Source organism: Schistocerca cancellata, chromosome 1 (assembly GCF_023864275.1).
Source record: "Schistocerca cancellata isolate TAMUIC-IGC-003103 chromosome 1, iqSchCanc2.1, whole genome shotgun sequence".
Classification (NCBI taxonomy): domain Eukaryota; kingdom Metazoa; phylum Arthropoda; class Insecta; order Orthoptera; family Acrididae; genus Schistocerca; species Schistocerca cancellata.
In genome coordinates this window covers 593410448-593422575 of record NC_064626.1, presented here as the reverse complement: position 1 = coordinate 593422575, position 12128 = coordinate 593410448, and the positions used below count along the sequence as shown (strand labels likewise).

General features: G+C 45.8%; 1 protein-coding gene across 1 annotated transcript in view; it reads right to left on the bottom strand.

The window, feature by feature from the left end:
- Positions 1 to 12128, bottom strand: part of LOC126088565 (protein sneaky) — a 371958-nt gene that overhangs the window by 276628 nt on the left and 83202 nt on the right. Inside the window, exon 8 of the mRNA XM_049906792.1 lies at positions 879 to 979. Within this exon, the coding sequence (XP_049762749.1) occupies positions 879 to 979 (101 nt within the window). The remainder of the gene's footprint in view (positions 1 to 878; positions 980 to 12128) is intronic.

Genomic DNA, 12128 nt, shown 5'->3' with positions numbered 1-12128 from the left:
CGCTCGGCCACGCCGGCCGGCCATGCCACATCGAGATGCTGCTCTACACTAGGCAAAGAGAGATTCAACACGATATTAAGAGGTATCCAGTGAATTTTGTCACCTCACTGAATCACAAAATCGTAAAAGTCATACCACATTCATCTCACTGCCTGAAAAAATAAACGTGTCAGTAGGTAAAACAGTTGCTGCCCTGTTAGCCCGCCCGGTTGGGCGTGCGGTCTAACGCACGGCTTTCCGTGCGGGCAGGAGCGCCTGGTCCCCGGCACGAATCTGCCCGGCGGATTTGTGTCAAGGTCCGGTGAACCGGCCAGTCTGTGGATGGTTTTTAGGCGGTTTTCCACCTGCCTCGGCGAATGCGGGCTGGTTCCCCTTATTCCGCCTCAGTTACACTATGTCGGCGATTGCTGCGCAAACAAGTTCCCCACGTACGCGTACACCACCATTACCCTACCATGCAAACATAGGGGTTACACTCGTCTGGTGTGAGACGTTCCCTGTGGGGTCCACCGGGGGCCGAACCACACAATAACCCCGGGTTCGGTGTGGGGCGGCGGAGGGGTGAAGTGGACTGCGGTAGTCGTCGTGGGGTTGTGGACCACTGCGGCTGCGGCGGGGACGGAGCCTCTGCGTCGTTTCTAGGTCCCCGGTTAACATACAATACAATACTGCCCTGTTGCCCAAATATAAGAAACCATCGTTTAAAATCTGGTGTACTGAAACTTGGACGGCACAAGTACTACACCTCAGAGGGTTTTCTTGGCAGAGCAGGAAGCCAAGCGTCACTGGAATGTGACATATCCGAAGGCGAATGAAAAGTGGTGAACTTCGCCTTAATGGCCTGAAGGAGGTCGACCAAGGCCTTGTAGCGTCTTCACCTGGTGAGCACGCGCAGCAGCAGCAGCCGGGCGACGAGGCGCGCGGCGTGCGTCAGCTGCTGCAGGAAGGAGCGGCTCCTGCGCGCCTCCTGCGCCGCGTCCTGAGCGGCGTCCGCCGCCCCCCGCGCCGCCGCCGCCGCCTCCTCGCGGACCTGCGCGTGCCTTCCGTCAGTCACCTGCTCGGGGCTTCCGGCGACGCAGCTAAATGCTCTTACTAGCGGTAAATTAAACCGGGTATAGGGAGAGTCGATCAGTTACGACACAAGAACTTTCTAGGATTGTTTAAGGAATCGGAGATTTTCTCACGGTTTTACGAAATTTCTGTGATAATTACAGAGATGACAAATTAACCTAAAAAATTAATATTGACAGTGAGAGTGAATTTTAACTCAGGCAGCGAAACTAAAAGTTTCCGTGGCAGCAAGCTGAAAGTTGGTAATGTAGTTGCTGCCTAGGTGCGTTTAACCCATTCGTACACTACCCACTGACCATCAGGTCGAGATGGGAAAACACAGCAACAAAATGGGTTTCGCGGTTCTGGCTCCAAGCACTATGGGACTTACACCATTGGCCATGAAAATTGCAACACCAAGAAGAAATGCAGATGATAAACGGGTATTCATTGGACAAATATGTAATACTAGAACTGACGTGTGATTAAATTTTTACGCAATTTGGGTGCATAGTTCCTGAGAAATCAGTACCCAGAACAACCACCTATGGCCGTAATTACGGCCTTGATACGCCTGAGCATTGAGTCAGACAGAGCTTGGATGTCGTGTACAGCTACAGCCGCCTATGCAGCTTCAACACGATACCACAGTTCATCAAGAGTAGTGACTGGCGTCTTGTGACGAGCCAGTTGCTCGGCCACCATTGACCAGACGTTTTCAATTGGTGAGAGATCTGGAGAATGTGCTGGCCAGGGCAGCAGTCGAACATTTTCTGTATCCAGAAAGGCCCGTACAGGACCTGCAACATGCGGTCGTGCATTATCCTGCTGAAATGTAGGTTTTCTAAGGGATCCAATGAAGGATAGAGACACGGGTCGTAACACATCTGAAATGCAACGTACACTGTTCAAAGTGCCGTCAATGCAAACAAGAGGTGACCGAGACGTGTAAGCAATGGCACCCCATACCATTACGCCGGGTGATACGCCAGTATGGCGATGACGAATACACGCTTGCCATGTGCGTTCACCTCCATGTCGCCAAACACGGATGCGACCATCATGATGCTGTAAACAGAACCTGGATTCATCCGAAAAAATGACGTTTTGCCATTCGTGCACCCAGGTTCGTCGTTGAGTACACTATCGCAGGAGCTCGTGTCTGTGATGCAGCGTCAAGGGTAACCGCAGCCATGGTCTCCGAGCTGATAGTCCATGCTGCTGCAAACGTCGTCGAACTGTTCGTGCAGATGGTTGTTGTCTCGCAAACGTCCCCATCTGTTGATTCAGGGATCGAGACGTGGCTGCACGTTCCGTTACAGCCATGCGGATAAGATGCCTGTCATCTCGACTGCTAGTGATACGAGGCCGTTGGGATCCAGCACGGCGTTCCGTATTACCCTCCTGAACCCACCGATTCAATATTCTGCTAACAGTCATTGGATCTCGACCAACGCGAGCAACAGTGTCGCGATACGATAAACCGCAATCGCAATAGGTTACAACCCGACCTTTATAAAAGTCGGAAACGTGATGGTACGCATTTCTCCTCCTTACACGAGGCATCACAACAATGTTTCACCAGGCAACGTCGGTCAACTGCTGTCTTTGTATGAGTAATCGGTTGTAAACTTTCCTCATGTCAGCACGTTGTAGGTGTCGTCACCGGCGCCAACCTTGTGTGAATGCTCTGAAAAGCTAATCATTTGCGTTTCACAGCATATTCTTCCTGTCGGTTAAATTTCGCGTCTGTAGCACGTCATCTTCGTGGTGTAGCAATTTTAATGGCCAGTAGTGTAACATCTGAGGTCATCAGTCCCCTAGACTACTTAAACCTAACTAACCTAACATCACACACATCCATGCCCGAGGCAAGATTCGAACCTGCGACTGTAGCGGTCTCGTGGTTTCAGACTGAAGCGCCTAGAACCGCTCGGCCACAGAGGCCGGCTATGGGTTTTGCATTCTCGGTTTCAACAGGTGCAATTCAGTTATAGCTGTGCGGCGTGCTTTTCGTCGAGAATACGACACTGAACCTCCTACGGTGTAAGAAGTATACCGATCTTGCATTCCACCATTGGTCACCAATGCGGGGGCGTATAAAGTAGATGGAGAAGTGGCCCTTGTAAAGGAGTTGTAAGGGCACCCATAGCAAAAATTTTACTGCAAGTGTTTATGTTTTTAGATACATCAATTTCCAATTTTGTCGGCTAATTTTCAGAGAATAAAATAGGTTGGAAACTATGAGTCTGTAAAATAGAACGGAATTCTACAAATTACAAGCTACGTTTAACGCAGTATTCTTTTAGTTGTTCGCATGAGGCCCCTGTCCCTGACAATCTCCACGAGTTTACGGGTATAGCCCAACAAAGAGCAAAAAGTTGAGTGAGACACATTGACCTCCTAAAAGTAGAGGGTCAGAGGATATACAAGATAATCTCGGTCCCATTCCAGGAATTCTGACATCATCACATTTTGGACATGTGCATCATGGACATAACTTCACCGCTCCTGGAATTCTGACATCATTGTCTCATTGCCATATGATGGCCACACAGTACCCCAGTACTCATGCCCCCTGCTCCCTGGCTCGCGACTTCATCATAGTGCTTGACAATAGCAGCCAAGGTCAGCTCTTCACCCTTCGATAAATTTATTTCGACTGCAAAAATATTTTAATTTGCTGTATGCACTTCGAGTGTGAACGACACGTACTACGGAAACGTGTTAGTGTGGTTAAAAAACTGAACTGACACACACAGAGACACGTGATAGTAAGCACGCTGGCCCAAAAATTAATCGCCACCAGGAGACATTACGATAACACTGCGTAGTATCACCCTAGGCTTAAAGTGCATAGTAGGAAGCCTTACTGTCCACCTACATCGAAATTTCGCTGAAATTAATACATTTTTGTGTTACCAACAGAAGGTTTATATTTTCAAGACACAAATGAATTAATGACAGCTGTCAGTGGACATTCATTTACATCAATGGGGAAGTATAAAAATTATGCCGGACCGGGATTCAAATACGGGTGTCCTGCTTACGAGGTAGATGCTTGACCACTGTGCCATCTGGTCAGAGTGGTCACCGCAAATGCACGAACTAAACTAGCACGCGTCTCGTCAGACTCAGATTCGCAACTTACCCACAGTCTACCGAGGGGCACTACATCAATAGTGTGTGGATATGTTGAGAATTTGTGTCTGACGGTAGGCGTGCTAGGTTAGCTTAAAAGAGGTTCTTTTGATCGAATTGATGAGAAAGCATGTTTGATGGAAAAATTAACTAATTATAATTACAAAATATTAGGTACATGACACTGAATACAAAAATAAATATGAAATCTGTATGTGGTAATGAACATGTGTCATGAAATGTGTGACTGTCGAGCCCAGGGTTGGATCATCACTTTGAGTAGGTTCTCCATTTGAAAAAGGAAGAAGGCATTTAGTGATAGAATACGGACATAAAAGACAGATAGGTAGTATAGTGAATTATCGATGTATGAAGAAATACCTGTACCGATGTCATGTGTGCACTTATTTTATTCGTCTCCATTTGGCTATTGGTAGTCCGGCCAATGTTTCTTGGGCACTACAAGGTCCAGGTGAACGCTCCTTGGCCATAGAAGGTCTAGGCAAAGCGTCAGCGGCTGTGGAAAGTCCACGCTCAAGAGAGAGTTGATGCTGCTCTTCAACAAAAAATCGTAATTGAATGATGAATGTTATGACAGAGAACAACTGATTAGTAAAGATCCATAATGCATTAAAATATTACGTGAATAATACCTTCTGCCAGTTCAGCTGCTCGGAAAGTGGTTATGGGAGATATTCGTTCAGGTCGTTTTTGCCTTCTACATTAAAATTCTCGTCGATGTTGCAGCACGACTCTTCCCATAGCTGGAATAGTTTCGTGCAGAACAGTCTTAGTCGCCTACACCCACACTGACCTTGGCAATCTGTCATGTATTTGTATGATATAAGCTGCTCTGGATCCAAACAGTTTCCGACCCACTGCTGCACCTGATGGAAAACTTGGAAGCTGTGTTGTCGAGCTGCAGTTTCAGTGGGGGATATGCAACTCGTGTTTTCTGATGCCTTGTGGGCAGATATCACGTATTGCTTACACCTTAGTTTGTTGAGTGTTGTAGTTGGGTGGTCAGCAGCATAAAGTTCAATCAGTAATTTCTCACCAGCAATTTTTATTTCCTTTCGATGGGCTGAAGGCTCAGTGAATTTAATAATATATGAACGGAGATCCGAATTTTTGTGGAGGGTCTTGAGAAATTTAACCTTGCCTTGGTTGAGCAACGCGGACGTAGAGTCGCAACCACTTACTGCGTTTAGGAATGGGGTGTGGTTGGCAACACACTTGGCTGGCTTGAGGAAATTTACGTTGGGGGGAGTTTGGTGACCCAGCATCTCTCCTCATAGTTGCGGTACACTTGTGAGCCGAAGCTAAAGATACTGCCGTCCGTACTATCAGTGTGTATGCATCATTAGCTGTCTACTTGTAGGCGATTTCACTTTCTGTGAAACTGTTGGTGTCATGATGCTGTTGTTTGGTCGACCTCCTCGAGAGCTCGATGGTCTTGCTAGTCTTCTGTCCGTTCCGAGTACCCATCGGTCACAATGATCGCTCTTTCATTATACACTACTGGCCATTAAAGTTGTTACACGAAGAAGAAATGGAGGTGATACACGGGTATTCATTGGACAAATATATTATATTAGAACTGACATGTGATTACAATTTTCACGCAATTCGCGTACATAAATCCTGAGAAATCAGTACCCAGAACAACCACCTCTGGCCGTAATAACGGCCTTGATACGCCTGGGCATTGAGTCAAACAGAGCTTGGATGGCGTGTACAGGTACAGCTGCCCATGCAGCTTCAACACGATACCACAGTTCATCAAGAGTAGTGACTGGCGTATTGTGACGAGCCAGTTGCTCGGCCACCATTGACCAGACGTTTTCAATTGGTGAGAGATCTGGAGAATGTACTGGCCAGGGCAGCAGTCGAACATTTTCTGTATCCAGAAAGGCCCGTGCAGGACCTGCAACATGCGGTCGTGCATTATCCTGCTGAAATGTAGGGTTTCGTAGGGATCGAATGAAGGGTAGAGCCACGGAACGTCCACTGTTCAAAGTACCGTTAATGCGAACAAGAGGTGACCGAGACGTGTAAGCAATGGCACCCCATACCATCACGCCGGATGATACGCCAGTATGGCGATGACGAATACACGCTTCCAATGTGCGTTCACCGCCATGTCGCCAAACACGGATGCGACCATCATGATGCTGTAAACAGAACCTGGATTCATCCGAAATATGATGTTTTGCCATTCGTGCACCCCAGGTTCGTCGTTGATTACACCATCGCAGGCGCTCCTGTCTGTGGTGCAGCGTCAGGGGTAACCTCAGCCATGGTCTCCGAGCTGATAGTCCATGCTGCTGCAAACGTCGTCGAATTGTTCGTGCAGATGGTTGTTGTCTCGCAAACGTCCCCATCAGTTGATTCAGGGATCGAGACGTGGCTGCACGATCCGTTACAGCCATGCGGATAAGGTGCCTGTCATCTCGACTGCTAGTGATACGAGGCTGTTGAGATCCAGCACGGCGTTCCATATTACCCTCCTGAACCCACCGATTCCATATTCAGCTAACAGTCATTGGATCTCGACCAACGCGAGTAGCAATGTCGCGATACGATAAACCGCAATCGCGATAGGTTACGATCCGACCTTTATAAAAGTCGGAAACGTGATGGTACGTATTTCTCCTCCTTACACGAGGCATCACAACAATGTTTCACCAGGCAACGTCGGTCAACTGCTGTCTTTGTATGAGTAATCGGTTGTAAACTTTCCTCATGTCAGCACGTTGTAGGTGTCGCCACCGGCGCCAATCTTGTGTGAATGCTCTGAAAAGCTAATCATTTGCATATCACAGCATCTTCTTCCTGTCGGTTAAATTTCGCGTCTGTAGCACGTCATCTTCGTGGTGTAGCAATTTTAAGGGCCTGTAGTGTATGTACTTTGTACATGATGGGTATATGAGTCGCAAATTCGTTCGAAGATATGACCACTCGATCATCCGAATCATCAGCCCAACAAGTACCACTCGTCAATCACATATACCGTACTACTTGGGATCCAGAGCAATGGTGATGGAAGTTGACAAAAAAAAAAAAAAGGGTTGGCTTCCGCTACCACATTGAAGACGCCGACTTCCGAGAGGCTTCTTCAGATAATATCTTGCAAATGCAGGACAGATTGTCAAGTTTGGGTGGGTGTAGGCGTGCAGGATTGTTCTGCGCGAAACTATGCCAGCAATGTGCTCCAACGTCGACGAAAATTATGATATGTAAGACGGAGACGACCTGGACGAACCCCTTCCAGTACCACTTCTCAAGCAGCTGAATTGACAGAAGGTATTATTCAAATAATATTTTGCAGCATTATGCATCTTTACTAATCAATTGTTCTATGTCATAACATTCATCATTCAATTACAATATTTTAGTTGAAGAACAGCAACAACTCACTGTTGAGCCTGCGTTCTCCGCAGCCGCGGATGCTTTGCCTGGACCTTCCATTGCCCAGGACCCTTCAACTGGACCTTCTAGTGTCCAAGAAACGTTGTCTGGACCACCAACAACAAATGGAGACGAGTAAAAATAATGCACACATGACATCGGTGCAGGTATTTCTTGGTACATCGATAGTTCTTTATATAACGTATGTGTTTGTATCCGTATCTGTCACTAAACGGCTTCTTCCTTTTCAAATGGAGAACCTACTCAAAGTTATTATCCAACCCTGGTCTCGACATTCACTCATTTCATGATACATGTACATTACTTAATATAGATCACATACTGAGCTTTCTATTCAATGTCATGTACCTAATACGTTGCAAACATAGCTTGTAAATGTTTCCACCAAATATACATTCCCATTCAGATGATTCAAAACAACCCCCTTTAAGCATAGTAACCGAAAGTGAAGCGCAGAAATTTTTCGTAATTTTCGCTCAGCTCCTTTCCTCTTTATGACAGAAATGAATGTTACAGACGTCTCTTGTAGGAAATTTAATGTAATTTCGCGTGTTGTGGGAGTCAGATTAATAACATGTATATTTTTTGACCTGAAGCGGGTGGGAATGGGTGTTTTTGACGTTTCCGCCGGAGGGCCAAAAAATAGCTGCTTTTCAGTGCGCTGTAACACCGATACCGCTTGTCGGAAAACAAAATATGAATAATGCTTTTTGTAGAATATATTGCTCACTTAAATGTTGTGGGGAATGGTCATCCTCAAAAACGCGTGGCTTTCGAGATATTAGCGAAAAACCGAAAAAGTGCGATAATTTCGAGGTTTTTTGCATTTTTCATTGTGAAGCCGACCTGTTGTAAGGCATAAAACATGAAACTCGGATTCAGCGCGCCAAAAAAAACATACAGAACCGTTGCAAAAATTACTTCCGCAATATTGTTACGAAAATGGCTGTTTTGAACCCCAAGTGACTGGGCTTCGTGTGATAAATTCACTGCCGTGAAAAGTTCTTCTTTTGAGATTCTTCTCGTTTAATAATACGAGCAATCGACCAACCGTGGTAGCTTAAGCTTTTCCGATACACAACTAACTCTTCGCTGACGTACACCAGTGGGTAACGCTTTCTGTTGCCTTAAAATAACTCTAATAATTGCCTCATTTCGGCATGGAAGAGAGTAAAGAAGTTTCGTCAGGTATGGTATATCCAGCCGAAGCCTTACTGATGATTCGTAGAGTTACCAAATTGCAAGGACGTTAACTGCTACGTCTCGCCCACTGTTCCAAATAATTACAGATACACTTCCGGTCAAAAGTTGTAGGTCACCTATCACAACTATGGAATTGTGGTTAAAACAGAGATTTCGTTTAGAATATTCTGCCATATTCCTGTTCTCATAATAAAACAAGTAGCCCATAAACATGAAAAGCCCAAGCGTCTCTGTTGCAATAACACTGATGTGCCGTTACGTAAGATGGTTCCATTCGAAACTGCCTCTTTCCTTCAGCTGTCTGTGTAGAAATGAGGTCGTATTAGTTTACAGTACACTGTGTGCATGTAGCTATGTTTTTGAAAACGTAATCCGATTCATTCCATATTACATCCTAATGCGACGGAAGCAGGAGATTGAAACTGAAAATCGTGCTGTAATCGTAAATCTCCATCAGGAAGGCTGTTGTAGCAGGACAATAGCAACAAAAGTTGGCGTAGCCAAATCAACAATGGTGTATACATTGCAGAGATTCAAGCAAACCCGTGCAAATGCAAGTGTTTTGCGATCTGGTAGACTTCCAGTTCATTTATTTATTCGTATGGCTCACTTGCAGTTTAAAATTACAGGTATGTAACATTAGTAATACTGTACATAACAGGAATATGAAAATACAAAACTACATATAAAACTAACTAAATATCAATATCTAGGTTCCTAATCCATGTATCAGCCGTATCACCAACTTTCATGAGGTCGCTCCTACTCCCTGGTAGGAACACAAAAGGCATTCATCTCTAATAGCTTTGTTGTCTGTTTCGGAGCCCCAGTCACAAAAATGGTTCAAATGGCTCTGAGCACTATGCGACTTAACTTCTTAGGTCATCAGTCGCATAGAACTTAGAACTAATTAAACCTAACTAACCTAAGGACATCACACAGAATTCGAACCTGCGACCGTACCGGTCGCTCGGCTCCAGACTGTAGCGCCTAGACCCGCACGGCCACTCCGGCCGGCCCCACAGTCACAAACCGGAGACTCTGTAGTACCCCATTTGTGAAGAGAGTCTGCGCATCGTCCATGCCCTGTGAGAGCACTGTTCAATTTGACCCACAGTTTCCCTTCGAGTTCTGTGGTAGTAGTATCACAATTATACTTTTAGAACCACTCACGCTCTTCAGGATTTTCAATAAGCTGACAGCTTTGGTTCCACAGCTCTCTCACCACAGTATTACTGGCATCTAGCTCTTCTGCCTGCCGTAATGGTGGGTTTCTTGAGCGGAGTCTATTTCGTCGTAAAGTTGGTATGTTCCCTGTATGGGTAATTCCAGGTTCTGCAGCTAGCAGTATTCCCTAAGCAAGGCATCGCTTCTGTGGACTGCGGGTGGATAGATGTTGCTCAGCAGAGGAAGCCAATAAATCGGTGTTGGTCGGATTGCCACAGTTATTACCCGCATAGCATGGTTCAACTGGATTCGATCAAGTTGGTGTGGCAGCTGTTTAGCCACACCGGGGCACAATACTCGGCTCCTGAGAAGACCAGCGCAAAGGATGATGAGCGCAAGGTATTTGCTGAAGCTTCCCATGTCATTCTACACAATTTTTGATTAATATTGTTACGAGCTTTTATCTTGGCAGTAGTATTTTCAAGGTGTTTTCTATATGAAAGGGTGCGGTCAAGGGTGACCCCAAGGTACTTTGAGTACTTGTTATGGCAAAGAGTGTTACAGTTAAGTTTCACTCTGTGCTCCGCATTAGCTTGTTTGTTTGTCCCATGGAATGCACATACTTCAGTTTTACTTGTATCTTCCGTGAGAATTGTCTCCGCTTGTCCAAGATCCTTGGTTCTACAAGCGAGAGCGATATCGGCCGGGTAGCAGAATTTCGTTGACCTGGTATTGGGGAGATCGGAGATATGTGGGTTGAATAATAGGGTGGCTAAGATGGAACCCTGTGGTACACCAGTACTTAATTTCCTCTCCTTGCTCACATTTTCTCCGAAGTAAACACGGGAAAATGTCTATTGTTTATCATGGTGTTGATGAGAGTTACAGTTTTTCGGCATCGGATTGTTTTTAGTAATTTGTATATCATCCCTTTTCTCCAGACTGTGTCACATGCCGCGGTTAGGTCTACGAACGTGACAGATGTCTTCACGTTTTCTTGGAAACTAGCCTCTATGAAAGTTGCCAGGGCCAGTACCTGGTCGCTGCAACTTCTCTGTGGCCTGAAAGCCGTTACTCAGCTTGCATATGTTCCAGGATAAAGCCGTTAATTCTGTTATAGATGAGCCTCTCCAAGAGTCTATAAGTACAGCTCAAAAGGGAAATTGGTCTGAAACTTTGAGGATGGTCTGCTGGTTTATCTGGTTTCAAAACTGCCACTATTTGTGTTCTCTTTAGCTCGTTGGGCAGTGAACCACTATCTAGGATGTTGGAGAAGAAGCGGAACAGCCATTTTTTGCACCACTACCCATGTTTATCAGAAATTCCGGGTGTATATTATCCAGACCAGGTGCTTTACCATGTTTAGTTTGTTTCAAGGCCTCATCCAATTCAGTCAGTGTAAATGGTGAAGAGAAACTGGATTCGTTTGGGCACTGAGCTTTTAGAAGTTTGTCACGGGATGATCTAGAAATTTCGACTATATGGTTAGCGATTTGGTTACCTGAAATACCACGTTTCTGCTTAGGTTTACTGGAGGCTCCGCCAAGCTTACGCATAAGGCTCCATGCCTTTCTACTTGAATGCCTGAAGTTTACATTTTCTACTATCTCACACCATCGTACTCTTCTGCCAGTGTCAAGCCTTTGGAGGAGGTGGTCTGCAATATCGCTGTCGACAGTTTCGCTATACTGTTCATAAAGTTGTTTTAAATGTTCATTCCAGCCTGGTATATATTCCTTTCTGTACCCACGAGGAATAAACTTCTTAGCAGCGGTCGGCCGCTGTGGCGGAGTGGTTCTAGGCGCTTCAGTCCGGAACCGCGCTGCTGCTACAGTCGCAGGTTCGAATCCTGCCTCGGGCGTGGATGTGTGTGATGTCCTTAGGTCTAAGTAGTTCTAAGTTTAGGAGATTGATGACCTCAGATGTTAAGTCCCATAGTGCTCAGGCCATTTTTTTTTCTTAGCAGCAGTAAGAACAGCTCCGGCGAATCGAGGGTACATTTTTGGTTCTGGTGGAATAAAACAGATATATTTGTGCAGGTGGTCAGCTAAACTCCGCCAATCAGCCCTGCAGAAATTCCATCTGGGTTGTGGTACAAATCTCGCTACTGGGACAGAGAGCCCCATATGGAGGAT